General features: G+C 40.7%; 2 protein-coding genes across 7 annotated transcripts; both read left to right on the top strand.

The window, feature by feature from the left end:
• Positions 1-914: 914 nt before the first annotated feature.
• ZBTB43 (zinc finger and BTB domain containing 43) lies at positions 915-10,962 on the top strand. Of its 4 annotated transcripts, XM_058818284.1 has the most exons (3): positions 915-1,009; positions 3,244-4,473; positions 10,369-10,962. In XM_058818284.1, exons 2-3 carry the CDS (start codon positions 3,267-3,269, stop codon positions 10,374-10,376), a joined length of 1,215 nt encoding a protein of 404 aa, XP_058674267.1. In that variant the 5' UTR covers positions 915-1,009; positions 3,244-3,266; the 3' UTR covers positions 10,377-10,962. The 4 variants fall into 4 exon arrangements, with proteins under 4 accessions (XP_058674267.1, XP_058674263.1, XP_058674264.1 ...); XM_058818280.1 differs by lacking the exon at positions 10,369-10,962 and having other exon boundaries at positions 3,244-6,760; XM_058818281.1 differs by lacking the exons at positions 915-1,009; positions 10,369-10,962 and adding an exon at positions 1,174-1,361 and having other exon boundaries at positions 3,244-6,760.
• A 719-nt stretch (positions 10,963-11,681) lies between these two features.
• ZBTB34 (zinc finger and BTB domain containing 34) lies at positions 11,682-22,990 on the top strand. Of its 3 annotated transcripts, none has more exons than XM_058818354.1 (3): positions 11,682-11,767; positions 19,087-19,200; positions 19,840-22,990. In XM_058818354.1, exons 2-3 carry the CDS (start codon positions 19,160-19,162, stop codon positions 21,359-21,361), a joined length of 1,563 nt encoding a protein of 520 aa, XP_058674337.1. In that variant the 5' UTR covers positions 11,682-11,767; positions 19,087-19,159; the 3' UTR covers positions 21,362-22,990. The 3 variants fall into 3 exon arrangements, with proteins under 3 accessions (XP_058674337.1, XP_058674340.1, XP_058674338.1); XM_058818355.1 differs by lacking the exon at positions 11,682-11,767 and adding an exon at positions 18,590-18,791; XM_058818357.1 differs by lacking the exon at positions 19,087-19,200 and having other exon boundaries at positions 11,687-11,767.
• The last annotated feature ends 4,966 nt before the right edge of the window (positions 22,991-27,956 follow it).

Genomic DNA, 27,956 nt, shown 5'->3' with positions numbered 1-27,956 from the left:
GTGCGCGGGGCTCTGCCCAGGTGTACTCGGGGCCGCTGCCCAGGTGTGCGCAGGGCTCTGCCCAGGTGTGCGCGGGGCTCTGCCCAGGTGTGCGCAGGGCTCTGCCCAGGTGTGCGCAGGGCTCTGCCCAGGTGTGCTCGGGGCTCTGCCCAGGTGTGCTCGGGGCTCTGCCCAGGTGTGCGCGGAGCCGGCGCACACGGAGCCAGCCCGGGCTGCATGGACGGCTGCCAACCAACCGGGAAGGACGATCCAGCTGAAGTCTTTGTGATGCATTTAAAAACTGAGATATTGTCGTCCGTTTTTTAATAAAATATTAAAGATGAAGCCTAATTAATACTAATTTTTTATCAGTTTATTTGGAACATTTTCCCGCAGAAAGGGGCGGATTTCGGGCCCGGCAGGCAGGGCCGGCCTCTCTGGGGAGCGGCGCCCTCTGCCGGCCGCAGCGGGGCAGGATCGAGCCCGAGCGGTGCAAGGGTTCCGACGCGGGTGTGTTGGCTGCGTGCCCGTTGGAACGGCTTGGCGGTGGGACAAATCCCGCGCCCCAGCACACCAGGGATCTGTGCGGAACACGCGGGCCGCGCCAGCGCCCGGCGAGGACGGCGGGCTTCACTTGTACTGTCTGTGGTCCCCTCCTGGCAGTGCTCACAGCAGCGCTGAGAGTATTCGCCTGGGGAGCAGCTGCGGCACAAAGGGACAAGACAGGACAGGACGGGACAGCACATCTCGGCCCAGGGGGTTTTGGGGGGCGAACCGTTCCTACTGAGCGCTCCGGTCAAATCCATCCGCTCCCAAATGGAGCCAGCAGGGGGCGCCGCCACCGCCCCGGGTAAGAGCCCCTGCGGGTGGGGAGCGGAAGGGCTGGGCGAGCGTCACGTGACCGGGACGCGGAAGTGCCTGCAGGAAGGGGGGCAGCTGCTTCCGGTGCGGGCTGGGGTGGGCGCGGGTAGGGCCGGGCCGGGGCCGCACCGACGGCGCCCCGCTATGAGAGAGACGCCGCGACCCGCAGGTGAGACGCTGCTGCTCGTGGACCCCGGGCGGCCCTGCTGCCGCTGGCCCCGGTCCGCGGGCCCGCGCTGGGGCGGGGCGGGCGGCGCGCGAGGCCTTCCCGCGCCCCGCGGCCGCAGGTCCCGCGCTCTCTCGGGCCGGGTCGGTGTTCTCGCTGCGACCGGGACCGGGATCCGCTCCTGCCGGAGCCTACCGGCGGGTCCGCGGGCCGCGGGAGGCGCTGCGGCCTGTGTGGTCCCGCGGGCGCGGCCGCGGCAGCGTCGCGGGGCGCTGCGAGCGTGAGAGATCGAGGTCTGCGGGCCTGCGCGTGGAGACGGCAAGGAGCTCCCTGCTGGCACTTGTTAGGACTAATGGTATCCTAAAGCAAATTAAATGTGACTTGTATGTTCTACTCAATGCTCCAACATGGAGATTGTTTTTTAAATTGTTATTAATTGAAGTAGGAAGACTTTTTTTCTGTATGAGTTTGGAGTAAAACTGCAAAACGAAACAGATTGTAGAAGGAGGGAGTGAAACTCCTTTTGAAAACCAGTTTGCTTGACTTGTATGGCTTTTCTAATTGAAAATATTTCGCTTACATTTTGTCTGCATGACAACTTAAAATACAAAAAAGTCTGCTGTCATCTGGAAATGTTTTTGTGGTCACATGCTGACTCCCTGCTGAATGATGGCAGTTTAGATTATCAGTAGTGGTATATGAATTCTGCAGGCATCTGTTTTTAAACTTAAGTTGAACATTTTCTGAAGGCTTATTTTTTTATAGGCAGATATTGAAAAATAGAATCTTAAATCTGAGAATATTCTGAAGGGGGGTAAGGAACTGCATCTGTCTAAGAAAATCTGATTGTTTCAAAAAATTGATGTAATATACACAAGGTATAAGATAACTTGAAATACTTAAATAATTATGTCAAATTGTTTTAAAACAAAGTGGTAAGAAAAATTAACAATTGAACTGGCAGGTGCAGTATTCTGTTGCTCACTGGAAAAGTATTGGTAGCTGATTCAGTTCTGAAGAGGGTTGGCGGTTTGAGGAAAAGAACTTGAGGAGTACTGAAAACAGCAAATTTTAAGGTGGTCTTCTGCAATTATGTGGGTGGCAACTTCATGGACCTTGACCACTGAAACCACTTGCTGCTCCATGGCTCTTCAGAAATCCCACAGCACTCAACTTACACATTATCAAATAGAAAAATTGCACAAGTTTAACTTACTCAAGCAGTTAATGTTGGTTTTTCATAGTGGCATTTAAACTTCTGCCATTTCAAATTACAATAACGTGCAAATTTATCTCAAATTCAATTTAAAATTTCAAGTATGCATTTGAAAAAGTTGCATTACTGCTAAAAGGGCTGTTAATCTTTTTGTAAGACATCTGGATTATGTGAGAATACACACGTGAAAATCTGGGAGCTCTTAGCTGAGATTCTGTCATGTAATTATTATGTTGTTACAAATACACAAGGAACAAGCAGGAAAAGTTCTGTGTGGCAAAGGTATCAATTTCTTGATCGACCTTTTAAATTCTGTATGATTTCTCTAAAAGGAACATTATAATCCTACCCCTAACCCAAATATCTCAATAAGCTTGGAATTAAAAACTGTACAAGCTGTTGCTGTTCCACCTTTCAGTTAGTGAAACAATGGGGAAATATGTGAGAAGGGTCATAAACCTTACTCTTAGTGAGGTTCTGCCTGTGCTTCCAGTGTCATCCTGTGAGTTGATATGGTTGCTTTTGAAAAATTAATCTTAAGTGAAATATTTCATGAGTAAAATCAGTGTTTGTTGGGTGACAAATGAGATGATTTTGTTGGCATTTGAAATATAAGATCTTTCATATGCTGGTACAAACTGTGAGACATCCTGGAGTTAGAACTCTGCTGTATAATTTCATGAAATAACGGTTTCATTAGCCTAAACTCGTGTTTGAAATGCTTAGTCTATCCCAACTGGATAGTTTGCTCTTTGTAGCTCTTGCTGTAGTTGGTGAGTCCTCTTGAAGAGGAGAAACAGAGCAAAATATTCTAGTATAGCAATTTATGGCCTTAGTACAGCTTTCAGAAGAGAGAAGTGAGATGACTTGAGGGAATAAAACAGTGGCGAAAGGTTGAGTTCCATGTGAGTCTGTTAAGAAAAAAGAATAAAAATGTAGAAGAAAATGGAAAGGTCAATACTTGACCAAGGAGAATTTCTAATTTTATTTCTTATTTTTATTTTATATTTTCTTCTTACAGCACAACACTAAATTTGTAATGAAATGGAGTCTGGGTCAAGCTCCTTTCGAGTGGAATTTCCAGATTTTTCTAGCACCATTTTGCAGAAGTTAAACCAACAGCGCCAGCAAGGACAATTATGTGATGTGTCCATTGTGGTTCAGGGCCATCTCTTCAGAGCCCATAAAGCTGTTCTTGCAGCTAGTTCACCTTATTTCTGTGATCAGGTTCTCCTGAAAAACAGCAGGCGAATAGTCCTGCCTGATGTGATGAATCCCAGAGTATTTGAAAACATTCTTCTGTCTACCTATACAGGCCGGCTGGTAATGCCTGCACCAGAAATTGTTAGTTATCTGACAGCAGCAAGTTTCCTTCAGATGTGGCACGTAGTGGATAAGTGCACAGAAGTGCTTGAGGGAAACCCAACAGTTCTGTGTCAGAAGATGAATCATGGCAGTGACCATCAGTCCCCAAGCAGTAGTAGCTACAATGGCCTCGTTGAAACCTTTGAACTTGGCTCTGGAGGACAGACAGAATTCCACAAAGTGCAGGAACTAAGAGACGGTGAAAACGAAGAAGAGAGCTCTAAAGATGAACTGTCATGTCAGCTGACAGAACATGAGTACCTTCCCAGTAATTCTTCAACAGAACATGACAGACTTAGCACTGGAATGACCAGTCAGGATGGGGAAGAGGGAACTAGTGATAGTGCAGAGTACCAGTATAGCAGACCAATGTATAGCAAACCCAGTATCATGTCTCACAAGCGGTGGATCCATGTGAAACCAGAAAGGTTTGAACAAGACTGTGAAGGCGTTGATAACCCTTATGATGAACACCAAGTTTCTGAATCCATGAATACCATCCAGGCAGATCACTCAATCCAGTCTTCAGGTGTTGAAGATTTTCACATAGCTGACAAAAAGATGGAAGCAGAATTTGATGAACAGGCAGATGAAAGTAATTATGATGAACAAGTTGACTTCTATGGCTCATCTATGGAAGAATTTTCCGGTGAAAGGGCAGATGGAAATTTAAGTGCTCACAGACAGGATCTTATGATGGCAGCAGGCTATGGTGAAAGCATTGATATGGCTGCTGGGATTAAAGAAGAAACGTCTCTCACTGGATTCTCCCACGCTGATAAGCTCTATCCTTGTCAGTGTGGAAAAAGCTTTACACACAAAAGTCAGAGAGATCGGCATATGAGTATGCACCTTGGTCTTCGACCTTATGGCTGTGGTGTCTGTGGTAAGAAATTCAAAATGAAACACCATCTTGTAGGCCATATGAAAATTCATACAGGCATAAAACCGTATGAGTGTAACATCTGTGGGAAAAGATTTATGTGGCGGGACAGTTTTCATCGCCATGTGACCTCTTGTACCAAGTCCTATCAGGCTTCTAAAGCTGAGCAGAGTACTACTGAGATGAACTAAGACATTAGTGCTTACGTTTGTTTAGTAGAGTAAGAAAAATAAACTAATTATGCAAATAATGTCTGGTACTTGCTATTGTATGTTCTCAAAACAAAAGTTTTAATAAGTATGCTGGTATAAACAGATGAAATGTATTTTGCTTCCTGCAGTATTACTTCAGGTGTTTATTGTGGGAAGTGTATGTGGTTAATCTGAAGTGTGCCTGCAAAATGAGGTCTGAGATGGATTGTAATCACAGCAGTATTTAGAAGCCATCTTGTATTTACAAGACCTCTAAATTCACAGTAAAACTCAGCTCTAAATTGACAAAAATCGTGGAAATACTTAGATGAACGAGAAATTCAGGTAGTACTCCTTAAAGGAAAAGAAAACCTAGAGGACCAAACTGGCTAACACGATTCACATTTAAATGAAGAAAAAATGAAGAGAATTCCACCTCAAGCTGAAGCATCATTGGGTAGTGTGCATCCTTCAGTAGCCTTTTTTGTATTGCTTTATGAAAGGCGTGGTAAAGGTGGTTTAGATTTCAGTTATACATCTTTTTTTTTAAATTCATCTTCAGTAAAATAAGTGTCTAATTTTGTGCTGATTTCTGTTTAGAGTCTGTAATGCACTTAGAGTTTTCACTACATAAACTTAATGTATACTGAAGTATACTTTCTATTTGCTCTTCTAGGGTCTAATGCTGTACTTGACTTCATTAGATTTTAATTACTGTGTTATGAGAGCTTCTAGAAGTGTGTGTAATAAGTATGTCTTACTAAAAACTAAGACACCAACTAAAGTAAAATGTAACATTTGGAACTTAGTCAAAATAATCAAATATTTAAAGTGTAAATTTCTGTTCAAAATTTGTGGCTTACTACGGTAGCAAGTACCAAACTCTGGATTCATAAACTGACTTGTTATTGGTACAAAAACTTCTGTGAGAACTTTTATCTAGTTTTAGAAACTTGCTTTAGGAAAATTACATAGTCATTGATAGGTATTTATACTTTTAATTCTTTACTATTTGAATAGTATATAATACTGATTCTTGGTACTGAACTACTGTGACTGATGATCACAAGCAGAGTTGTTTGTTTCCTCAGAGTTGCTTGTGGAAAAAAGTAGGAAGTATGTGATTTGGATCTTCTAATGGTACTGCAGAACATGGTACCATGCTTATGTCTGAAGCTGGTATTTTTGCTGGGAGTGACACTTGTTCTATGTTAAGATGAGGATCTGTGTGTGGGGCTCTCATTCATGGAGATAGGTGGAGGAATGTGTATAGTTCTAAGGGATGCTGCCAGCTCTGCAGATTGAGTAAAGGCATCAGTTGAAAAGGTGACAACAGGATTTTGGGGTTGAAAGCTTAATGCAGTCCAATGCAAAAGCAATTGCTTCTTGGTAAGCAAAAGCTTCTTTGTAGCTTACTGAAATATGACAAGGAAAGAACATACATAGAATACAATAGGAAGAGGTGATAACCAAGTACAGTGCTGTCCACATGGGGAAAAAGTTAACCAGCATTAAAAACCTAAGCCTGTCTGACCCCAATTTCTGTATTAAGCACTGCTGTGTGCAGGATAATGTACTGAACAGATGACCCTGTATGGTGAAGCAAAACCACACCAAGATTATTACAGTTCAGATTCTTTTTTGAACTCCCAGTTACAAATTGTCTTAAGATACAACTGAACTGTATCCTGAATGTCTGCTGCAAGCTGAGGGTTTTCTACTCAGTGAGCTGTAATTACTGTAATTTCTTTACTGGCATTCTACTTAAAAACTTCTTTTTAAGAGGCTCTTAATTATTAATCTTCTAGTGATTCAAATATTTTTTCATATGGAATTTTGTTAAAACAGATGTTCCCAAGTACAATGAACCCATTGCTGGCAATGGGCATTAATAATCAGCACCACAGAGTTCCTGTTCTTAGCACTTAATTGAACTCTACAAATACCATGGTGGCCATGTTTAACCTTTGTGATCAAGGTACTGAAACAGGGATTTTGCTCACTAACACTGTAACCTGCTTAATGTATAGCACTTTGTATTTAAACAAAACAAAACCAAAAAAAAAAAAAAAAAAAAAAAAAAAAAAGAAAACCACAAAACCCCCCCAAAAAAACTAACAAAAAACCCCCCAAAAACAAAAACAACTAAAAAACCAAACCATAATACTTAATAAGTATTTTTTTTAAACTTAGAAATTATATTCCCTCTATGGTTTGTTTACACACTGTTAACACTGTCCTTTTTAATACTAAAGAATACTATAATGCTTGCCTGTTTACATGAGGGTAGAGGAAAGGGTTCTCGCACTCGGTGGCCCTATTTTTCCATTCTCCAAGGCCTTACCACATACATGATGTCATTTCTGCAAGTACCATCATCACATTTGAAGGAAGGCATTAGTTTCATAGAATGGTTTGGGTTGGAAGGAGACTTTGAAGGTCACCTGCTTCCAACCCTCCTGCCATAGGCATGGACACCTTCAGCTAGGCCAGGTTGCTCAGAGCCCCATCCAACCTGGCCTTGAACATGTCCAGCGTGTTTATTCTCGTACTCATTTCAAGAATGATCTTGTATATTACATTGGTTCTCAGCCCCTTTCCAATTGTCACTTTAGTTTTGCATAAAAGGTTAAGGGTGCCTCTTCCCATTTAACCACAAAAAAGGCTGGACAGAAAAACCAGTCTGAAAACTGTGGTCAAAAAAAAACAAAAATGTTGAACGCAGACCATACTACAGAGCTGCCAGCAAAACTGTTTCTTTTACCAGCTTGGAATGACTTTTATATGGGATATTTCAAGGTTTAATGTTACTTCTATTTGCAGTTAGATTACTTTGAAATAAAGCTTTAAAATTAAATGTACTGCGAGAGACACTTTAAAGATTTTATAACAGGTTCAGTAGATCATATTATAGAACCATGTCCTTTTTTAATGACTTAGCATGAATAGTAACTTTTTAGTATTTGCCTCTTGCTGTTTTACCCCATATTATGGCATTGTCTTGAAAGTCCAGCAAATGTTGCTCCACTGATTTTTGTAGCACTTGGCTTTCTGCTGTTAATTTACATGAAACCAGTTGATTGCAGGAAAATAGTGATCTGACTGTCCTGAGATCAGGTTGAGAGGATTGATGATTCAAAGACAGCTTGAGACACATGTCTAAAATCCTTACTTTTGCATGTCACAGGTGAAACAGTTGTCTTGGGGTGTTTTTCTTGAACTCAGTTTATTGCCCTTTGTCCAACTTCTAATCACCAATTCAGGTACTGGGCGGGGGGAGGGGGGAGAGATAAAAAGTCACTTAAACCATCTTTCTCAGGCTCCGCTTAAGTCTAACACCTCTTCTCCCTGCCTTTGTATTCTCAGTTTCCCTTGCTTTCACCAAGAGTTGTATTCAGTTCCTGCCATTTCCTTTAGTAAGGTGGCAGGTCACAGAGGAGGTTGGGGTCCTATGCACACTTCCTTGTCTGATGTTTTGCATTTCTTAGTGGGGTTCCTCTGGTGCTTTGGCCTGGTCAGTGTCACTATGCATGGTGACACTGGGCCACAGTCCCTTGAGGGATGTGTCTGTTCCAGCTTGGTTCTTCTGTGGAACTCAGTTATTTCAGAGGTGTACCTGCTCTGGCAGGGCTCAGCTGTAGGCCAAAGTCATCTTAGAAGTGAATCTCCTCAGGCAGGGAGTGTGCCCTTCTGTGAGTGTGTCTATACATGTTCTCAGTGACTTCTTCAGGTGTTTTCCCAAGAGCAGCTCTTCAGTTTCTCCACCTGTACCCAGGAGTATCTTCTCCATGTGTCTCCCTGCACCTCTTGCTAGCAGCTGCCACTCTTCCTTAAATATATTTAAGCAGAATCATTATGTGCACGTCTGGTTGAGATTTTGGCTTCATCCATTTTTTGTGCACGATGAACTTTTTTTGACTAGTGCGGGGCAGCCTGCAAACGCTAGCCATGTGTCACCCCTGCAGTCCCTGCCGCTGGTGGCCAGTGCAGTTGAACATAGCAAGCCAAGATATACAGATACAGCTTCTGTCAAGCTTCTGATCTTTGCTAATGGAGTGGTCTTGTTCAAGGTATGGAAAATTATTTCTTATTTGTGGGGAGGAGGGAAGCAATCCATATATATATATATATATATATATGTATATATATAATATGAATGCGTATGTATATGATGAATTTCATTAATCTTCCCATATGCTTCATTACCTTTGATGATGTGGCTGTTGGCTGTAGTAAAGTCAGTGTCTTCTGAAAACTAGAAATTTTGTATACCCAGATGGCTTTCAGACTTTCCTGCTGCTTCAAAGCCATTGTCCTGGTAGTGGTAAGAAGACTTAATGATACTACAGCTAAGCTCCTTTTCATTCCATTTTGTAACTATGATGTTAATTACCATGGAATCTGTGTAACTGCCATTCTGAAAAATTCAACTGTTGGCAGGGTTACAATCTGCTTAGGTGTATACCAGACCCTTTTGAGAGAGAAAGTTCCTATTTCACACACCAGTGTTGGTTTGCAGAGTGCTTTTTTGTTGTTTCATTTTTTAAACTTTCCTTGTTAGTTTTATGGGTGAGGAGATAGACCCTAGGAGATATTGTCAGTACAGTTTTTGGTCAGCTTTTTTCATCTGAGGTGTGTCTAAGCTTGAGAAACTGTCCTGTGTCATAAGCAAGGCAGATGATCAAAGGCTGATGTGTCGAGTGTTCCAGTATAATTGATCGTGAAAGAATGGAGGCATATCAGGGTTTGTAATCTCAATACTTTTGCCTGGGTGCCAGCAAGATGACTGTCTCTGAATTATGAGAGTGCACAGCAGTACATTGCGTGTTTTGCTATAACAGAATTAGGACCTTTCTCAAAGCAACAAAGGAAAGCTGGGTTTTTTTTGTCTTTTAAATGCTTCATTGGGTAGCTTGGCTTATTTAGCTATTAGCTGTAAACTATCAGTGGCCTAGGGGAAGATGCTGGAAAAGAAGATGGTGTATTTTTAATGTGTTTAAATTGCAAGTTCTGATTTTTGCTTGAAGCCTGTGTCTGTCGATTGCTGCTCCTTTTTTTTATTCATGGGATTCCATATTTCTTTCAGAAATGTAACTGTTTATGCAAGTCAAGTGAATCTTCCTTAATGAGCTATAAGTTTTTATTCTAAACAAGTCATTTATAATAGTAACTTTGCATATCTTGATATTTTGTGAGATGTTATGCCTGTATTGCAGAGGTTGGATAGTTTTGTCTATAAATATTGCTGTCCTAATTGTACAGCATGGTTTTAATTTAATTTTACTGTTCAATATTTTCTTCTTATAGAAGAGTCCCATGCCCCTTTTTTTCTATAACGTTTTAATAAATGTTATCTGTCAACTTTGTAAATGTTTTCTTAAGCTTGAATGAAAGGAATGCATGTCTAGTATTAGTATTTAATATTTCACTTTGCCAAAATAAGTGCTCAAAAGTACAAATTCCAAAAGTTGTTGATATATAACTTTATTAAATATATTAAAAAGTGTATCTAGTAATGTGTCTTCTTGAAATAATGATAACATGTCAGCCTAGTCTAAGAAAACATTAAACTAAAACCTGATTTTTATGACACAGTAAGTTTGATGAATTTGTGGAATTAGACCCATTTGTTTGCTGCTTTAGGTAATTGGCTTCCATGCTAGTTCAAATTTGTGAAACAGGTTTTGCTGTAACTGTTTTTTTGCAGAATGGTGATCTCTGAAGTTACAATAGAGAATGTACATGCTGATAGGAAAATTCCAGAACACTCACTTCATAGTAGCAGCAATCACATGTCCAAAAGGCCTCTTGGTGCAGTTGAAGTAGGTACAGATAACATAGATTTTTTTTTTCCTTGCCTGAGTATGAAGGAAATTTCATGCTGTGAAAAGTACTAAAGATAAAGTTTCCCTTACTGTCCTGTGAGGTTTCTTTCTCTCCTTTACTAAATTTAGGTACTTATACTGAGCACTTGATTTTGTCCAGCCTCCATCTGCTCAGTCCTTGCAGAACTGTCCCAACCACTGCTTACTACGTAAGCAAAAACTGAGCTCACTCTCAGTGAAAGCATGTTCAGTTAATACCCAGAGAAGTCAATATTTATGTAAGACATTCAGTCTTCAGCAAATTCAAATGGAATATAGTACAAGAAAATTAATTTTCTATTTTGGTTACATTTACTGAACACGGAATAATGAGCCAAATGCTTTTTGCCTGTTCAGAATTAGTTGTTTGAGTGTTTTTTCTCTGAGTGAACAAATAGAGTTTGTGTTTGTGTTATTTAACTCTTGTTATTTGTGTCCTGGCCAGGATGCTTCCCAGACCACTGCTTTATTTGATCAGCATTCAATGCCTAATGTATGAAGATTCTGTTCTGTGTCTTAAAGGGAGAGGAAGACATACCTCCAGAAGACAGAATGTGGTGTCTGGTTAGACCGGGTGGATATCGCAGCAGGACCTACTGGCACCAGTCACTGACTGTTTTCAAGTAGTACATGATAACCCGTACATGAACTGTCTGGTTCATAAACTGAATCGTTGCGCTACCTGACCTACAAGCAAATGCAGGATAACACAAAAAAAAGTTAGCACATGCTTGCTGAAGTGATTTCTGTGAGTGACAAGGCCAGTATAGCACAGGTGAATGTCTTAATTCTTTGCTCAATAAAGGTGTCTGTTCACAGCTGGAGTGGGGGATGTCCTCCCCCAAAAGCTCCCTCGCTGTTTCTGCGACTGCCCATCGGAGTATGGCTCTGGGTTCTCTTCTGGAGCTGCATACGGTGAGAGTTCTCGGAAGAGCTCTGCCCACGTACGCCCCGGCTTCAGCCAATGCTCAAAGCCTTCTGCCTTCGTGAGGAGTCGCGCTGCGAGGGCAGCTCCGCCCTACTGCGGCCGGGGGGGGAGCGCCCGGGCTCCGCGCCGAGAGCGGGGCGGGTTGCCGAGCGGCCCGGGGGCGCCGCCCGCTGCCGGGGCGTCGCCAGGAAGCGGAACGGCCGCCAGCGGAATCAGTTCCGGGTGCGAGTGGCTGTGGGAGCGGGCGGGAAGCGGCGCTGGGAGCGGGCCGGGCCGGCCGGGATCCGCCATGTGAGAGCCCCGGACAGCCCCAGGTGAGCGGCGCGCGAGGGGCGCTCGGCCCCGGGGCGGCGCGGCGCTCCCCATGGGACGGGCCGTGCTCAGGAGGGGTCCCGGCGCCTGACGGGCCCCGCGGGGGCGGCGACCGCGGCCCGGCGGGCCGTGGCTCGGTTCGGCTGCCTGGAGCGGCGGCAGCGGCTTCGTCGAGGCGGCCTTCGCCCGGCCGTGCCTCGGCAGGAGCTGTCGCGTAACCCGAGTCGGTGGTTCTGGTGCAGCTTTGGCGTGCGGGGAGGGAGGGCGGACGCGCCTGTGTCGGGGTCTGCTGCTAACCCGAGCGGGGCGTAAAATCCCCGGCACGGCGGACTGGAGAGAAACGAACCTGGCCCCGTTCGGGGAGGTGTTCATTGCCAGGAGCTGGGGGGACCTTTCAGCTGCTAACGTTCCATCAGAGAAGGTGGAAGTTCTAGTGAAACCCCAGTCTCCGTAATGCAAAGGTCTTTCCAAATCCCGGCAGGCGTGCACAGCGCGTAGAGTTGGAATTGGCTTAGAGTAAATCAGAGTTGAGAGTTAATTTGAAACAAACCTGAACAGTCTCAGAAACATTAACGTGAGTGAGCCTGGTTTCCAAGGGAAAACAAAGTGCGATAGGATTAGCTGCACTGCAGTTGTTACGTGTTGCAGAATACTCAACGTCTGGATCAGAATGTGCTTGTGTTTCATTGCCGGTCCAGGGACAGCTCCAAACAGTTCCACCTGTCCCGAGTAGTGTGCTGGGAAAATACCACGAAAATGTGTTCTTTGCGGCTTGTAAATCTACTGCAAAAAATGTTGCTGATAGCTAGAGAACATAGTCACTTCATTACTTAAAAGAAACATCGGAGCCAAAAAGTCAACAATTTGATGAAGAATGGCTACTGTTGAAAAACAAATAACAAAACCCCACCAAAAACAAAGAAGAAAGTGGACAGATTAAAATGCACAATAGTGATGAAGTATTATCTTGATAGTAAATAAAATTGTAATATCAGGAGGTTCAAGAGTTCTCTTCCCACTCTGTGAAAGTTCCAGCTGTGTATATATCCTCACTCTCAAAATACAGGCTGGAGTTCTTTTATAACGGAAGTGGCATCTCAAAGTTGTCAGGTATTTGGAAAATGTGGCTATTTAGCATTACATAATGGGGATATTGTGAAATTTGTGCACAAAATAAAAGCTTTTGATCATTACTTGTAAGATCTTTTTGATTTGAAGTGTATGTATCATCAACATGCCCCTTTGTTTTATCTGGCAGAATATATTTGTTCATACTGGAATCATAGACACATAGAATAGTTTTATTTAGAAGGCACCTTTTGATCTTGGCTTAACTCCAGTTTGCCTCCTGGTAACTTTTTTTTTGCATTCAGAAATAGATGTGTGCCTGCAATTACTTTTGTGGCAATTTGATTTCTAGAGTCAAGATTTAGAGATTATTTCTATTGAGGTTTCTAATTCTTAGGTGAAACTGGTTTTATGCATTGATAGGTGTTTCATTTTTTCCTTTTCAATCACTTCCACACAGGCAAGCAGTTTGAGGAAGACAGTTAAGAGAATGAGGGATGAAAGTGTCACTTGGACTTCTTATCTGCTTTCTGTGGATATTTGCTCAAATAAAAGGGTCCTTTTTTTCTATAAAATCCTAAATATGCAGTTCCAACAATATCTCTGCTGTTCCATGCTGACCACTGAGAATGAGTTTGCAGCGTTGCTGGTGCTGGCATGTGTGTATGTATACATATCCATGTATGTACATACATCTGAATAAATTGATTTTATTTTGATGCTAAAATCATCCACTCTTTGAAGTGATTTTCTGTACACATGTTGTGAATCTTGGTGAGGTAAAAATAAATACTTTTAAATTTTTGTTAGACAAATGTTTGAATTAATAAAGCCTTACTGAACTGAGTGTCAGGGGTTACTGCTTTGCTCCCCAGGGAGTTAGTGAGGTTGTGTCCCACAGCACTGCCAGAGACCTCACCTGCCAGGCAGGAGCTTTGCTTGTGGTTTCACTGCAGGTATTCAGTACTTTGGTAGAACGTGGCCTGTCTGGCTGCAGAGAAGGAATAATGATTTTCACTGGATGTTCAGTTATCTACGGATACAAGAATGTAAGAACTAAGTTTTCTAGTAACTACAGTTCAGCCTGTATTAACTGGCTTGTGTTTCTGAGGAAGTGGGCATTTCCTGCATTTTTAGGAGGTAAAGTAATAAAGTTTTAAATTGTTGTGTAGTTGTCACCTAACAGATTTTGTATTGTAGTCCAAACCAGACATGAAGCAGACTGACTTTCAAGGCTGTTTTCCAATTAATAATATGCCTCATACACCTTTTGTGTATGCTTTCCTACAAATAATTTGGCCAAACTTCCTCTAACTTCGTTGGTTCCAATGGCCATTTTGGAGGAAGTGATGAATTAATGCAAAAACCAATTCTACATATTTGAATAGTGCTGCTTGTATTATTAGAAATTTGTTGTACTTCACTTGTTGGGAGATTATGTAGGTTTCTTACCCTCCTTTAGTTTTGGAGTTTTTTATTGGCTGCAAAATTAAACTGTTTTTTATCAGTGGGGTAGCTTACCCTGCTTTGGGGATGGAGTTTCAGTACAGCAATGCTGTGTGGCATGTTATTTAAGGCCATCCAAGAGCACTATATGTTGACTTTTAAGGGATAATTAGTATTTCACTGTTATTAGAAGTATAAACTGGTAGAATGTTCTATAATCAGTCACTCCCCTATTTTCAAAGATTATTTTAAGAGTGCCTTGGAGACCCTCCCTAGCCTGTGACATACTTGATGGCCATTTTCCTTTGATACAGCTAGTGTTAATTAGTGTGGCTGTTGTAAATCTGAAGAGTGATGCAAATGCATCACTGAAAAGAGTAAGAGTGATGAAGACTTTTGCCCAAAAACTTCCATGATCATAGCTGATAAGGTAACATTCCTAGGTTAAAAGTCTCTTGAATTATATTTGCAGTGATGTCCTGAGTTCTCACACAGATGGTGCAAATACTATGTCCTACAAAATGCAAGGGAGGAGTGCATTGATTTATACAAATACCTGCTTATTTTCTTGCCCTTTCTCTGTGTTCTGAGCATAGTGTATGGAGGGAGTATCACAGAATCATTGAAGCTGAAAAGACCTGCAAGATCATCGAGTCCAATCTTTAACTGATCACCACATTGTTAATCAGACCAGAGCACTGAGTGCCACATCCAGTCATTTCTTTAACACCTCTAGGGATGGTGACTCCACCACCTCCCTGGGCAGCCTGTTCCAATGCTTAACAACCCTTTCAGTGAAGAAATTCTTCCCAGTTTCCAAGCTGAATCTCCCTTGCTGCAGGTTGAGGCTGTTTCCTCTTGTCCTGCTGCTTGTTGCTGGGTAGAGGCATTTTTGGTGTCATAGAGTACTTTGGTTTGGTTTTGTCTTAACTTTCATTATGACCCTCCTGGCTTTTCTATGCATTTCTGTTCTCAGATGTACAACAGTAATGGTTTGTAATGTGGGTTTTTTTCTCAAGGATTCCTTGTTGCTGAGCTAATTTAAGAAAATGCACGGGATCTTTTTTCATGTTAGTGTGAGTTAAAATGAGTATAATTTGTGTCATTCACCTGCCTGTGGGAACAGTGAATCATACTTCAGTGAGTGAAGGAAATTAAACAGGTGCAGACTTAGAAGCAGAAATTAATACTATATTGGCAGACACACAGCTTCGTGTTATAGTTATATGATGCTTCTCCACTGCTACTGTATGATGTCAGTAAAATTAAATACCTAATGTGGTTTGTCAACATCTATTCTTGTTTTTTAAATTAAATAAGCGTTTTCATAGAACATAATTTTTAAAGGAAATTTCTTTTGAAATGTAATAAGAAATGTTATCCTTCTGATGTTCAGAGGTACTTCAATGAACACTTTTCTTTAAAAACATAGGGCAGCAATCCACTACTACTAAAGCCATTTTATGGGCTATATTTGCTGTATAAAACCCTGATAAATAAATGTAGTGCAGATGCAAAGAGAATTTATATGATTCTTTTGAGTGTGACTGCATCATCTGCTACAAAATAGACATGAGACTCAACACAGAGCCCTTGTAGGACTTAGTGAACCCAGTGTGCAGTTTTGGCCTGTGCCTTTAGCCAGTTTCTTGGATACATAATAGCTATAAAAACTTTAAACACTTTGACCTACTTTTGAGGAAAGGTTAAGAGAGGACCTAATTGTAGACAGGTGCCAGACTCAAATTTTGCAGGGCTATGCCCTAACTTTACACTAACTCCCAGGCAGGGATGAAAGCTAAAGCAAGATAAAATGCATTATTTTTAACAATGAGTGTACCTGACACTGCTGTGACTTTACAAAATCACAGAATATTCTCATTTGGAAGGGATCCAAAAGGATAATTGAATCCAGCTCAAGTTGTCTGAGTTCTCACTACCCCCCAAAATGCTCAAGTTTATATATTGCAAATAAAACTGTCATAATTCTGAGCTATTGTGTATATGACTGTACTGAGCCTAAATAACACAGGTTCCCTCTGCATGTGCTGAAATACTGTGGAAGGTACCGAATGGGACTTCTGACTGAGCATGATTTCTTTTTCTTCTTCACCTGTGCTAATTCTGTAAGGAATGTTATGTGTATAAGTTTCATTATGACTGTCTGCTTAACTGCAGACATATTTCTTTTTTCTTTAGAGCATACAGTGGCTGTGTCCAAAGTTCTTTTGTATTTTAAAGTACCTTCTTGCTTCGGTTTAATGCTATATGCCTGACGCCAAAAGAGAAGAGGTTAGGGAGATGTTTCAACTTGAAGGAAGCTGTTAAAAAGCTGGGGGGGGTTCTTATTAGCCTTTTCAAACTGTAGTGATCTTCCCAGATTCTCTCAGAAATGTTTCAGCCATAAATACTGTTGTCTTGAAAGTGCTACTGCTCTGCCAGCACTGATGAATAATTGAGTATTGTTATGGTACAGTACCCTGCTGAACATTATTTTGGTTAATGTTACTAGAATTTTATCATGGAGCTGCTAAGTTGATCCTATATACAAATAAAATAAAACCTTCTTGTGTATGGGAATATAATCTATGGATTACTTTTATTTTCTAGATAGTGACATTAGGGACTTTTGTGAATAAATAAGATAATTTTTCTTCTGGCTCTTATTCACCAATAAAACATGGCAAATGATGCCTGCTTCTCTGATGTGTGTAATGCCTAGGTTTCCCCCCCAGGTCTTGCTTTCCTAAATTGATGTGAGGAAGTTGGCATGCTCTGGTACTAACCCTGCCAAAATTACTGCAGCCTCAATGCTGTCCCTGCTAGGGGGAGGGAGGCCTGCTCCAGAATGGGGTGTCCATTGGGAACTGGTCACTTCTCCTCTAGCTGGAGATTTAAGGTTGTGGCTGAAATTGGAAGAAGGGTTCCCTTCTGTCGACTGCTGCTGTATTTCAAAATTCTTGTCATTTAACCCCAGTTTTCCACAGATGATTTCAAGGTTACAGGAAGCATGTACCTGCAAAGGAAGGAACTAAGGTAGAAAAGTACTCAAAAGAGTATGCTATAGCTTGCTCTCTTTGTTTTTTAAGAGCAGCTGGGTATAGAATCTTGTTGTGCACTGCCTTTTAGACAGTGTGTACTTGACCTGTTTGCTTGCTCTCAAAGCAACACTGTATGTTCCCTTGATCCCTCTTGCAGGGCTTTTACTGCTTTTCTGCTACACTGATGAACAGACTTACAGACCTTTGACTCCATCATCCTCCCCACTTGTGGCCAGAATGTGCTGTTTACTCCTAGCATCTTAAGGAAAATAAGCTTCTTTGTTTCCCAGAAGAAAGATGAAACAACTCTGAGAACAGGGATATAGAGTTACTTACAGATACATATATGCATATGAGAGATAGTAGGGTGTTCTAACAGTCATGATAGGCAAGGATCACAGTGGATTCCTGTCTCCTTGGTGTCTTTCTGGTTCTCATGCTTTCTCTGGTATGTGTTTGCAGTCCATTTTTAATGCATGGCTGCATCCCAGGGACCCTGAATTCATCTAGAGATTCTATGATGAAAAGAACATAATTTTTTTCCCCTCTATCATAAGCCATAAAATGTCCATCTTCTTTCTTCTCAGGTGCCTATCCTTAATTCATTTATTCTGTCTGAACCAGTGCTAGTGGTGACAATTTATATTTTAGTATTTTCTCCAGGAGTAAGTTATTCTCCATTTTGCTGGGTGAGAGCCCTTAGGGAAGTATAGGACAAGGAGGAACTCCACTGTCACAAATACTTTCTGTACATCCTAGACTAGAATGCCAAATTATTGCTGCTGGAGGCTGGTCTTTTGGTTTTTACACAGTTCCTGACTCAGGTAACTTGTCTATTCATGTCACTTCTACTCAACACAAACTCTTCCTCAATTTAGCAGAGCTTAATAAGGAATGGCTGATATTGCATCTGTGCATAGCTAATAAGCCCCACAAATTAAAGGTTCCCTATGTTGGGTTTCTAAGAAGCTTGCGCTGCCCTGTCAGGCACAAGTGAAGGTGACAGATTGTGATGGTGCATTCCCTCCTCCCTGGTGATTCCTTAAGTGACCTTAAAACACTTGTAACACAAACATGTATCCAACTGCTGAAACTCCTGTCTTCTGCATGGGACTGGGATAGTTATTCTCTGTACAGCAAACAGGGATGCTCAGAAAAGCAAAGTTAATCTTGCCATGTAACTACCCCACAGCTGGGATAGGTTATGTGTTCGCTGTTTGATTTGTTACTTATATCAGCTCATAACTCTGATTTGTTTTGTAGCTTTACTTGCTGAATAAAAGAACTGTCCTGCCAAAGCCATCTCTGAAGAGATTGCTGCAGTCATATCACTTCTGGTAGCCATCTTGCAGTCTTATTTCCCACCTCAGATGTAAGAGCCTAGAAAATGTCTTTTTTCTCACTTATACATCTCAGCCAAAAAAAACTCAAACGAAGTCCCATTTACCCATTTTAATGGGTAATGACACTGGTAAGTTAGAGAACATATTTAGCAAGTCTGATAACTTGATATTGAATGTTCTGTGAGAGTTTTTGCCAGTTTTCTAAGTCAAACATAATGTCAAGACAGGAAGCTGGCTTTCTTGTGTCTGCTGAAAAGAAGTTCTATGTTTGAAGGTTGTGAATGTTAGTTTTAAGTGAGGGTCAGCTGCTAGAGCTCCAGTGCTTCCTTTTAGGCTTTTAATCTTATTTCTTCTTGTCAATTTTCTCTTTAGAAACCTGAATTTTCATAATTTGTTTTAAATTGTTCCTGTGTCCCATTACAGCATGTAACATAATAGAAAAAAAATCCACTAGTATATTGTGATACATTGGATATGCTTCCTGCATCTGAAGTCAATGGATGATGTTGAGATCTGTTTGTTCAATTGGAAAAGCAGGTATGGTGGCAATATTATGTCTTTAGACTTCTGCATTAATAGGAACTAGAATAGCAATAAAAGTCTGAGGGTTCTGGGGCGCTTGATTAGTGTCCAGTCTTGGAAATGTAGGGTAATGTTGCAGATCAACATTCTCAGGCTGATAGTGTGTGTGTATATGCTTTTTACAATAGTAATCTGTGAAAAGTCCTTTTCTTTAGCTTTTGTTTGGAGCTCTATACATCTCTTTAAGGCCTCTTTGAATGTCATTTTCCTGCTGTTTAAGTACCCATGGCTTTTAAGTTAGGTTAAAATTTGAATGTCAAATTATTCTAGCTTGGAAATCACTGCTGTGTTAGATGAGCTTCAAAGTTCACACCATGGTTTGTTTAAAAAAAACAAAACTAAACTAAAATTACAAGAGAAATTGTTTTTTAAAAAATTTGAAAACCATGGGTGGCTCAAACATTTTTCTTTCAAATCATTCAAATTAAGACTGTACTTTTTTATTGTATGGAGTATTTATGCTAAATGTTTTGTTGTAATGCACCTTTAACAGATCAATGGGGTGATGTGACTTAAACATTTGCAAGCATTTATTTTTGAAATGGAGAACTCCGTATTCATTCTCTGTTTTAAATATTTTAATTTTTCTTTCAGATTACTCTTTACATCTGTAGAAATGGACAGCAGCAGTTTCATTCAGTTTGATGTGCCGGAGTACAGCAACACTGTTCTGAGCCAGTTAAATGAACTCCGCTTGCAAGGGAAACTCTGTGACATAATCGTGCACATCCAGGGTCAGCCGTTCCGAGCCCATAAAGCTGTCTTAGCTGCCAGTTCTCCGTATTTCCGCGACCATTCAGCATTAAGCACCATGAGTGGCCTATCCATATCAGTTATTAAAAACCCCAATGTTTTTGAACAGTTGCTTTCTTTTTGTTACACTGGAAGGATGTCCTTGCAACTGAAGGACGTTGTCAGTTTTCTGACTGCAGCTAGCTTCCTACAGATGCAGTGTGTCATTGACAAGTGCACACAGATACTGGAGAGTATTCATTCAAAGATCAGTGTTGGTGATGTTGATTCTGTTACTGTTGGTGCCGAAGAAAATTCAGAGAATCGTAATGGCGTTAAAGACAGCAGCTACTTTGCCAACCCTATTGAGATATCTCCTCCCTATTGCTCTCAGGTGCGACAGTCAACAGCAGGCAGCGACCTTCGGATGGAAACTACTCCAGGCAAAACTCTTCGTAGTCGTCTGCAAGAAGAAGGGCATTCAGACCGAGGCAGCAGCGGGAGTATCTCTGAATATGAGATTCAGATTGAAGGTGATCATGACCAAGGAGACCTGATAGTAAGGGAAAGTCAGATTGCAGAGGTGAAAGTTAAAATGGAAAAGTCTGACAGACCAAGCTGCTCTGATAGCTCTTCCCTTGGTGATGATGGATATCACACTGAAATGGTGGATGGAGAGCAGGTGGTTGCAGTAAACGTTGGTTCCTATGGGTCTGTCTTACAACATGTTTATTCATTTACTCATGCCTCATCACAGGTGACAGGTGTGTCAGAAACCTTTGGAAGCATGAGCAATACAAGTCCTTCAAGGTCAATGCTGAGCTGTTTCAGAGGGGGTCGTGCACGCCAAAAACGAGTACCTACAGGTCACTTGCATAGTGATGTCCAGGGCTTGGTGCAAGGGGCTGACAGTGAATCCATGGTGAGTAATCCAGGATATGAAAATAGTCCACGGGAAAGAAATGCAAGAGGTCATTGGTATCCATACAATGAGAGGCTAATTTGTATTTACTGTGGCAAGTCTTTCAACCAGAAAGGGAGCCTTGATCGACACATGCGATTGCACATGGGAATAACTCCTTTTGTGTGCAAGTTTTGTGGAAAGAAATATACCCGTAAGGACCAACTTGAGTATCATATTCGTGGTCACACAGATGACAAACCCTTTCGCTGTGAGATTTGTGGAAAATGTTTTCCTTTCCAGGGTACACTAAACCAGCACTTGCGAAAAAATCACCCGGGGGTTACAGAAGTGAGAAACAGGGTTGAGTCTCCAGACAGAACAGAAGTGTTTGGGGAACAGAAAGTAGATAACGATGCTTCAGCTTCTGAAGCCATGGATTCTAGTATGGAAATTCATGCAATGTCTAACACATCTGATTAAAATCTTACATCTAAGTGAAACAGACAAGCACATTACTAATGTATTTTTAAAGTATTTTATTCTTTTAGTAATCTTCAGTACAAGTGTAACAGCCTTTTCATTTTCCTGACCTTCTGGAAATCAGTTAGAAATGGTTTCTGGAGAAGACTTCAGAAGTATTCTTTGTTTTTGAAGGAGGCTGAATTGTTTGGGGTTTGGCTTTTTTGTATTTGAAGACACTCAGAATATAAAGACAGTGTACTGGGGAAAGGCTAGGAAGAGTCTGGTGAAGTATCCCTGCTGATTGATCTGGTGAGATGCAAATGCCAGTGGAGAAAGATATTAGAATAAGATTGGCAGCTCTGCTGAATGTTCAAAGAAGCTGTAATTTCCTTTATTTCTTAAATCCTGTTGCTGGTAATGAGTTACACAGCAGTTGGGAGAGAGAATATTACAGCTTTGATTCCTCTCCTGTCACAATGAAATCTGTTCACTCTTACTAACTGGCTTTGTTAGTGAGACTGTTTATATATATAAATTTGCTTTATATATATAAAATGCTTTCACTTTCCCTTTTCTGTGTCAAAGCTAATACCATATGCCACTTTATCAACCGTTAGGACTCCTCTCTGCTTAGGGTTTAGAACTTCGGACTTTGGGAGGATGGTTTTGATTTCAAACAAATGTTGTTTGGTTTTCATTTTATTAAACTATTACTTTGTGTGCAAAAGTGAGCAAAGTGAATTACTTTGTTTTAATAGCTTTGCTTTATAACATATGTAAACCAAATGCCATAAATCTATTAACTATGGTTAAATTGTTGAAAGGTTTTGTTAGTTGTCTAGAATGCAAGCTGGACAACCTGTGGTGCTGACCTTTTTATATATATAGAGATAGATATATCTATATATATATAGATATACACATATATATATATATCTATATATAAAAAAAAAATATTAGCAAACCTAAAAGTAGCATTGTGGTCTAAAATGTGTTTTTACTGGCCTCAGAATCTACCTTCATTTTGTACTGTAGAACCGTACCAGGTAATTAAACTTAACTTCATCACTCTTCATGGTTGGTTAAAACATGAGAGAGATGTAGTTTAAATCACAGTATTTCCGAGCAGTATTTTAATAGGTCTCTTCACAGAGAGCTGCTTTCAGGTGCACGTTGGCTTCCTACTTAAATTTCCGAGTGATATGCCAGCACTTGGAATTTGTACTTTTTTGTATAGAAAAACAAATACTTTATGGGAATTTTGAGCAATATGTTATTTCATGTGTGAGTATTACAGAGTTGCTATGGCTTCTCTGTTTTTACAGTGGTTTTTTCTCTATAAAGAAGCTACCAACAACTTTAAAAATACTCTAAATCTTTTTTGTTTCACCAAATACGTGTTTTTAATATGGTGCTAACTTCATTATTTAGGTCAGTATAATATATAACATGTGAAACATAATGATCAAGGGAAAAAAATCCCCAAAAACAGACAAACAAAAGCCCCCCTACACAAACCAACTTCCCCAAGATCCCAACCAAACAGAAAAAAAAAGGAAAAAAAAGGAAAAAAAAAAAAAAAAAGAAAAAGAAATAAAAAACCCAATCCCATACCACAAAAAACCAATGGCTTAAAAGACCTCAAAAGCATGGGCTGGCAAACACTACTGTTTAACATTCTACCTGATGAACAGAATTAATTATTAAACTAATCACATCGTTCTTTAGAATACAGGTTTTATATTATTGGGTCCTATGTTTGTTTAGCTGATACTGAAAATCTGTTTGTGAACGTGCTGTTTAACTTACAAAAATTAGAGAATAAAAGTGCATTTCTAAATTATTGGAAAGAAAAAGGTAGGTTTGCTATCTTGTAAAACTTTTTGGCCTCTGTGAAGCTGGAACGTATTTGTGCAGCGGCTTTATTAAATACACTAGTTCTTCATATTGTGACACTCTGCAATAAGAATTAATCTCTCAAACATGGATTTACAGTATAACCTCCAACTGCTCAATTGGAGCAGTTTCAGTCAAGTTAAGTGCATCATTTGCCTCTTTGTCCTAAAGCTGCCTAAATAAAGAGGCAGGGGGTGGGGAGATGTTTCTCTCCTTGAAGCAACAACAGAAATTTTGTTTCCAGTGAGGGAAGGGATAGTCTGTGTCTAAAGGCAGGTAGTCTGTATGTTTACTCACCTAAAAACATGGTGTTTCTGATACAGTTTTTTTCCTTGAGTGTTTGTTTTAAGTAATTAAATGCAAAAAGTGTGTTTTGGTAAATTAAGTTTGAGACATGCAAAATCCAAGAAATGTACAGTTATTCTAAACCCTTTATCTTGAACCTGTGCTGTGGTGCCTTTGGTGTGAATTTTTCCCTGGAAGGATGACTTGAGGATAGCAGGATATGGGTACAAATTTATATTTCTTGAATTTCTGTGTCACAATCTTAACATTATTTAAATCTAGTTCTTCGTATTTGTAAATGTATGAAAATGGTTTGAGTTTACCAAAGAGTGACTTATCCAAAATTGTCTCAGACAAAAGCAAACAAGAATACAACATCATGTTGATTGTACAGGTTCAGGTTCAAAACATTGTAACAGACTGTTAAGGGGCAGGAAGCGATCCATTTTTCTACAAGCCGTGGTTCAGCAGCGTGCAGTCCCTCCCCGCGCGGGCAGCGTTCTTGCCTCCAAGCCATAGTCCAGCTCCGCCGTCACCCCTGGCCGCAGCACTGCCACTGTGCCTTGTCACATAGCGGGGTGCCAGGATCAGCCCTGGCACAGACACGAGGCGGGACCGCCGGGCAGAGGGTGGAAACGCTGTACAGTGTCTCGTGTCTGTGCAGTTCTTAGCACAGGGCTGTTACACATTTCATTTACAATAAATGCAGAAGTCAATAGAATACGTGAAGAAAATAAGTAATGAAATTATACAGGCTGGTTCATAATTGAGTCTCTTCTTAATCTACCTTTTAAATTCTAGACAAATGTGAAAACAGTGACAGTGTCCTTTCCTCTAGATGCTTAACCTATTCTGACAAACTGTGAAAATAAAGGATTTTATACCTTTGCTAATGTTTCTGGTTTAAAACTATTATTGTTGTTTTCTTTATCAGTTATCTCCCATATTACTTCTTTTAAACTTGTAAATACGTTTAGAAAATAGCTTTGTAAATACTTACAAGTGTATTACAAGTTCAGTTAGGTCACGAAGGCCTCGAGATTGGCTCTGCTTTTTGAGTGTGAAATCTTTCTGTAGCATAAAGGATACTGTCAGTTCACTGTCAGCAGGGTAGACTGTAGGCCTAAATTTAGAGTTTTAATGCAGTCTGCTCCAGCATAAATACATGTTTTGTGCTGAAGCCTTTGGTTTACTTTAGACAAAACAATGAGGCCTCGTAATGTTTAGGCTGAATTATGGGAAGAACAACAGGAATAAAATCAAGGGCTGGGAAAATATTGAATAAGCTTTACCTTTAGATATATATATATATTATTTTAATTTTTGTATTAGTTTACTGTGATTCTTTTATTGTCATTTTTCTAAACAGGTTTTACATGAAACCATTGAAAGGGACTCAAATATGCAACACCTAATCTATTTTCCAAGGGAATTTTACCCTTGAATGGTGCTTTTTGACTGGTCAGGGTTATTTATTAAATTTTATATTTGAAATATTTGGGGAATTATGTAAATTCTTTATATGAATCTCTTTATTTCATGAATTGTAAATTTCATAATACTCAGTGATCAAATTGGAAGTTTAGTAAAGTCATTCAAAATGTTCAAACTTTATAATCTGTGTGCATTTTACATATGTTTTATCAAGTGCCAGAATACTTGTATTTAATATTGTAGATTTAATACTACTTGCACATCCCTGTGGCAGCATTAACTTAAGTTATGCAAGTTTACATTAAAAAAAAAAAAAAAACAAAACAAATAAGTAAGCCTGGGACATGTGTTCCTGTATTTCTTCAGGGGATGTGAAGCCACGTATCACTGACTGAGCAGGTTTGCTTCCTGCTCCTGTAGCTCACTCCTGCTATGGCAGATACAGAACTGCTGAATCCCATTCCCACAGGCCAGGGATTCAGCCTTTGAACTCAGCCTGAGAACTTCTGGTTGTAGATCTGGTTAGAGGTAGAGCTCTTGCACGATTTTAACAGTGTTTGTTTCTGACTGAAAATTTGTATTTTAAAATAAATTTTATTTGTATGGTTATTTTTCAAGATAAGTAATTGAACAGTTTGAATGACTTGACTTGGTGTCATTATCTTGCAATATAAACCGGGAACCTCACACCTCCGCACTTCATCGCCACGTGAAGTAAATGAAGCTAGCTAAGCTGATGCTGTAAGAATTAGCAACTTGCCATTAAGGATTATTTTACAGCATGAACTTTAAAATATTTATTCAGATGATATTTTACTCTTGTATTCACTTTGTTTTTAGATTTGTGACATGAATATTTCTGTGCTGCTTTATTTTGTTCTGATGAATTTGTTTCTTGCTTGTAAATTGCCTTTTTTATGGTATAAAGTCAATTGGAATTGCTGTTTGTAAATTAAAATGCTTCTAGAGCAAATCTGTGGTGTCAGTGTCTAAATTTAGGTATTTAATTACTGAGGAGTTTGCATTTTGGATGCTATTACTGAACTGTTACAAGAAGCATTTTAATACTGATCTACCAACTAGAAATCAAGTCACTAGAAACAACTACTCTGTCTGAAGTTTCTCTGTTTTGCCAGCATTAATTGCTTCATTCTGAACAGATGATCATTTGAGCTGTGTACTCCAAAACCTCATCCAACTTTCAGAGCAAAACAAAAAATCCAGCCAGGTGGTGGCAGTCCATCCTTGCCATTCCAAGGCTGGTGTGTTGAGGAGGACACCCTGCTTCGTTCCTTCAGCAGCATTTGCGTTTTATGTTCTGCTGCTGACATCAGTAGGGGTGATGCTGCTCCCAGCAAGTGTAGGTACGCTCCTTCTCACCCTCGACGTTGAATTTAACAGGAGCATCCCCCCCTACAGTGCAGCTGTAGGCCATGGTTATCTTGACTGGCAGTGGGATTTGGTGGGACTGGAGCTGCGTGGGTTAGTCCCTGACTCCCTGCTGGTGTCAGAGTACCTATTCCAGCAAAACCTCCCTTCAAATCCCCTTCTTATAACGGTCTGAAATTTCAAGTAATGCAGAATGGGGTAAACACGACCTGACTATTAGGAGTGGGATAAACATACTGTCGGTATCCTGGCCACTGAGATGATCAGGTGTCCGGAGCATCTCTGCTATGGAGCCAGGCTGGGAGAGCTGGGGGTGCTCATCTGGGGAAGAGAAGGGTCTGGGGAGACCTCAGAGCCCCTTCCAGCATCTAAAGGGGCTCCAGGAGAGCTGGAGAGGGACTTTTACCAGGGGCCTGGAATGCCTCCCAGTGCCAGAGGGCAGGGTTAGGTGGGACATTGGGAAGGCGTTGTTCCCTGGGAGGGTGGCGAGGCCCTGGCACTGGGTGCCCAGAGCAGCTGCGGCTGCCCCATCCCTCCAGTGACCAAGGCCAGGCTGGGCTGGGCTTGGAGCAACCTGGTCCAGTGGAAGGTGTCTCTGCCCATGGCAGGGACGTGGAATGAGATGAGCTTTTAAATCCCTTCCCAAAATCATTCTGATTCTGTGAGTGTTCTGAAATACCTGAATTTCTCTCAACATAGCTGGCACATCTGAATTCAGCATCAAGGGAAAAACAGACCCAGAGATTGGATACTTGTTTAAAAAGTGCTACAAAATACCACATTCAGCAAAGCAGAAAACAGAAGGCAAAGATTTTGTGAAAAAGTTTTGTTAAGATGGCTACAGGAAAAACTTGGTTTAGGTTAAAAAGAACCAGTTCTGTTCACCTGATCTTTGTGTACATGCAGACGCAGGCCTCATTGCTTAACTTTTCATAATGCAGACTTCTTGAAAACAGGTTGAGGGAAAGGTAGAATAGCCAATGAATATGGCATATGGAATTTATACTCTTCCAGCAATAATCATGCAGAGAAAATGAATCCAAATCCCGTGGATGTTACATTTCATGAGCTATATGAAATAGCATAGTACATTTGTATTGTGCATGGGTTTAGGAAAAATTTAAATTGAATATTATGTCAAAAGTCAGTTGAATTATAGACAGAAACATTTCATTAAAATTTAGGGAAATTATATGGCTGATGCCATTGTCTAAAGTAACATTCCTTGTCTATGCATTCTTTTCCACCAGAGGGTGCTGGCTTATTTTTAAAATTATATTATGTAGGGGTCATTTAAGGCACTGTACATAGCAGAAGCCTAAAATAGGAACAAAAAAAGAAGTTTCCAGTCCTCATTATGACCCCTCAAGAGGAGCGGGTGCTGGGTGATTCCGTTGTTAGCAGAGCAGTGTTTATACCCAGGATTTCAGAGGCTGTCCTGCTGTGCTACATGAGACCTACCTGGGCAGCGGACACCACCATTTTACAGTACTTTAAGCGTCAGTTTGGTGACTGTCAGAATCTCATAATCATTTGGATAAGAAGTTAACTGGTTTTCAGATAGTTTTTTTCCAAATTCCTGTAAAAATACTAGTAACTAATGTATATT

Source organism: Ammospiza caudacuta, chromosome 21 (assembly GCF_027887145.1).
Source record: "Ammospiza caudacuta isolate bAmmCau1 chromosome 21, bAmmCau1.pri, whole genome shotgun sequence".
Lineage (NCBI taxonomy): Eukaryota > Metazoa > Chordata > Aves > Passeriformes > Passerellidae > Ammospiza > Ammospiza caudacuta.
The sequence above is the reverse complement of the archived record's forward strand: the minus strand, read 5'-3'. Positions and strand labels throughout refer to the sequence as shown.

Excerpts from the sequence above, each read along its gene's own strand:
- ZBTB43 (XM_058818280.1), top strand. The coding sequence starts at position 3,267 with ATGGAGTCTGGGTCAAGCTCCTTTCGAGTGGAATTTCCAGATTTTTCT.
- ZBTB34 (XM_058818354.1), top strand. The coding sequence starts at position 19,160 with ATGGATGATGTTGAGATCTGTTTGTTCAATTGGAAAAGCAG. Across the intron at positions 19,201-19,839 it reads TTGTTCAATTGGAAAAGCAG|ATTACTCTTTACATCTGTAG; the intron begins GTATGGTGGCAA and ends TTTTTCTTTCAG.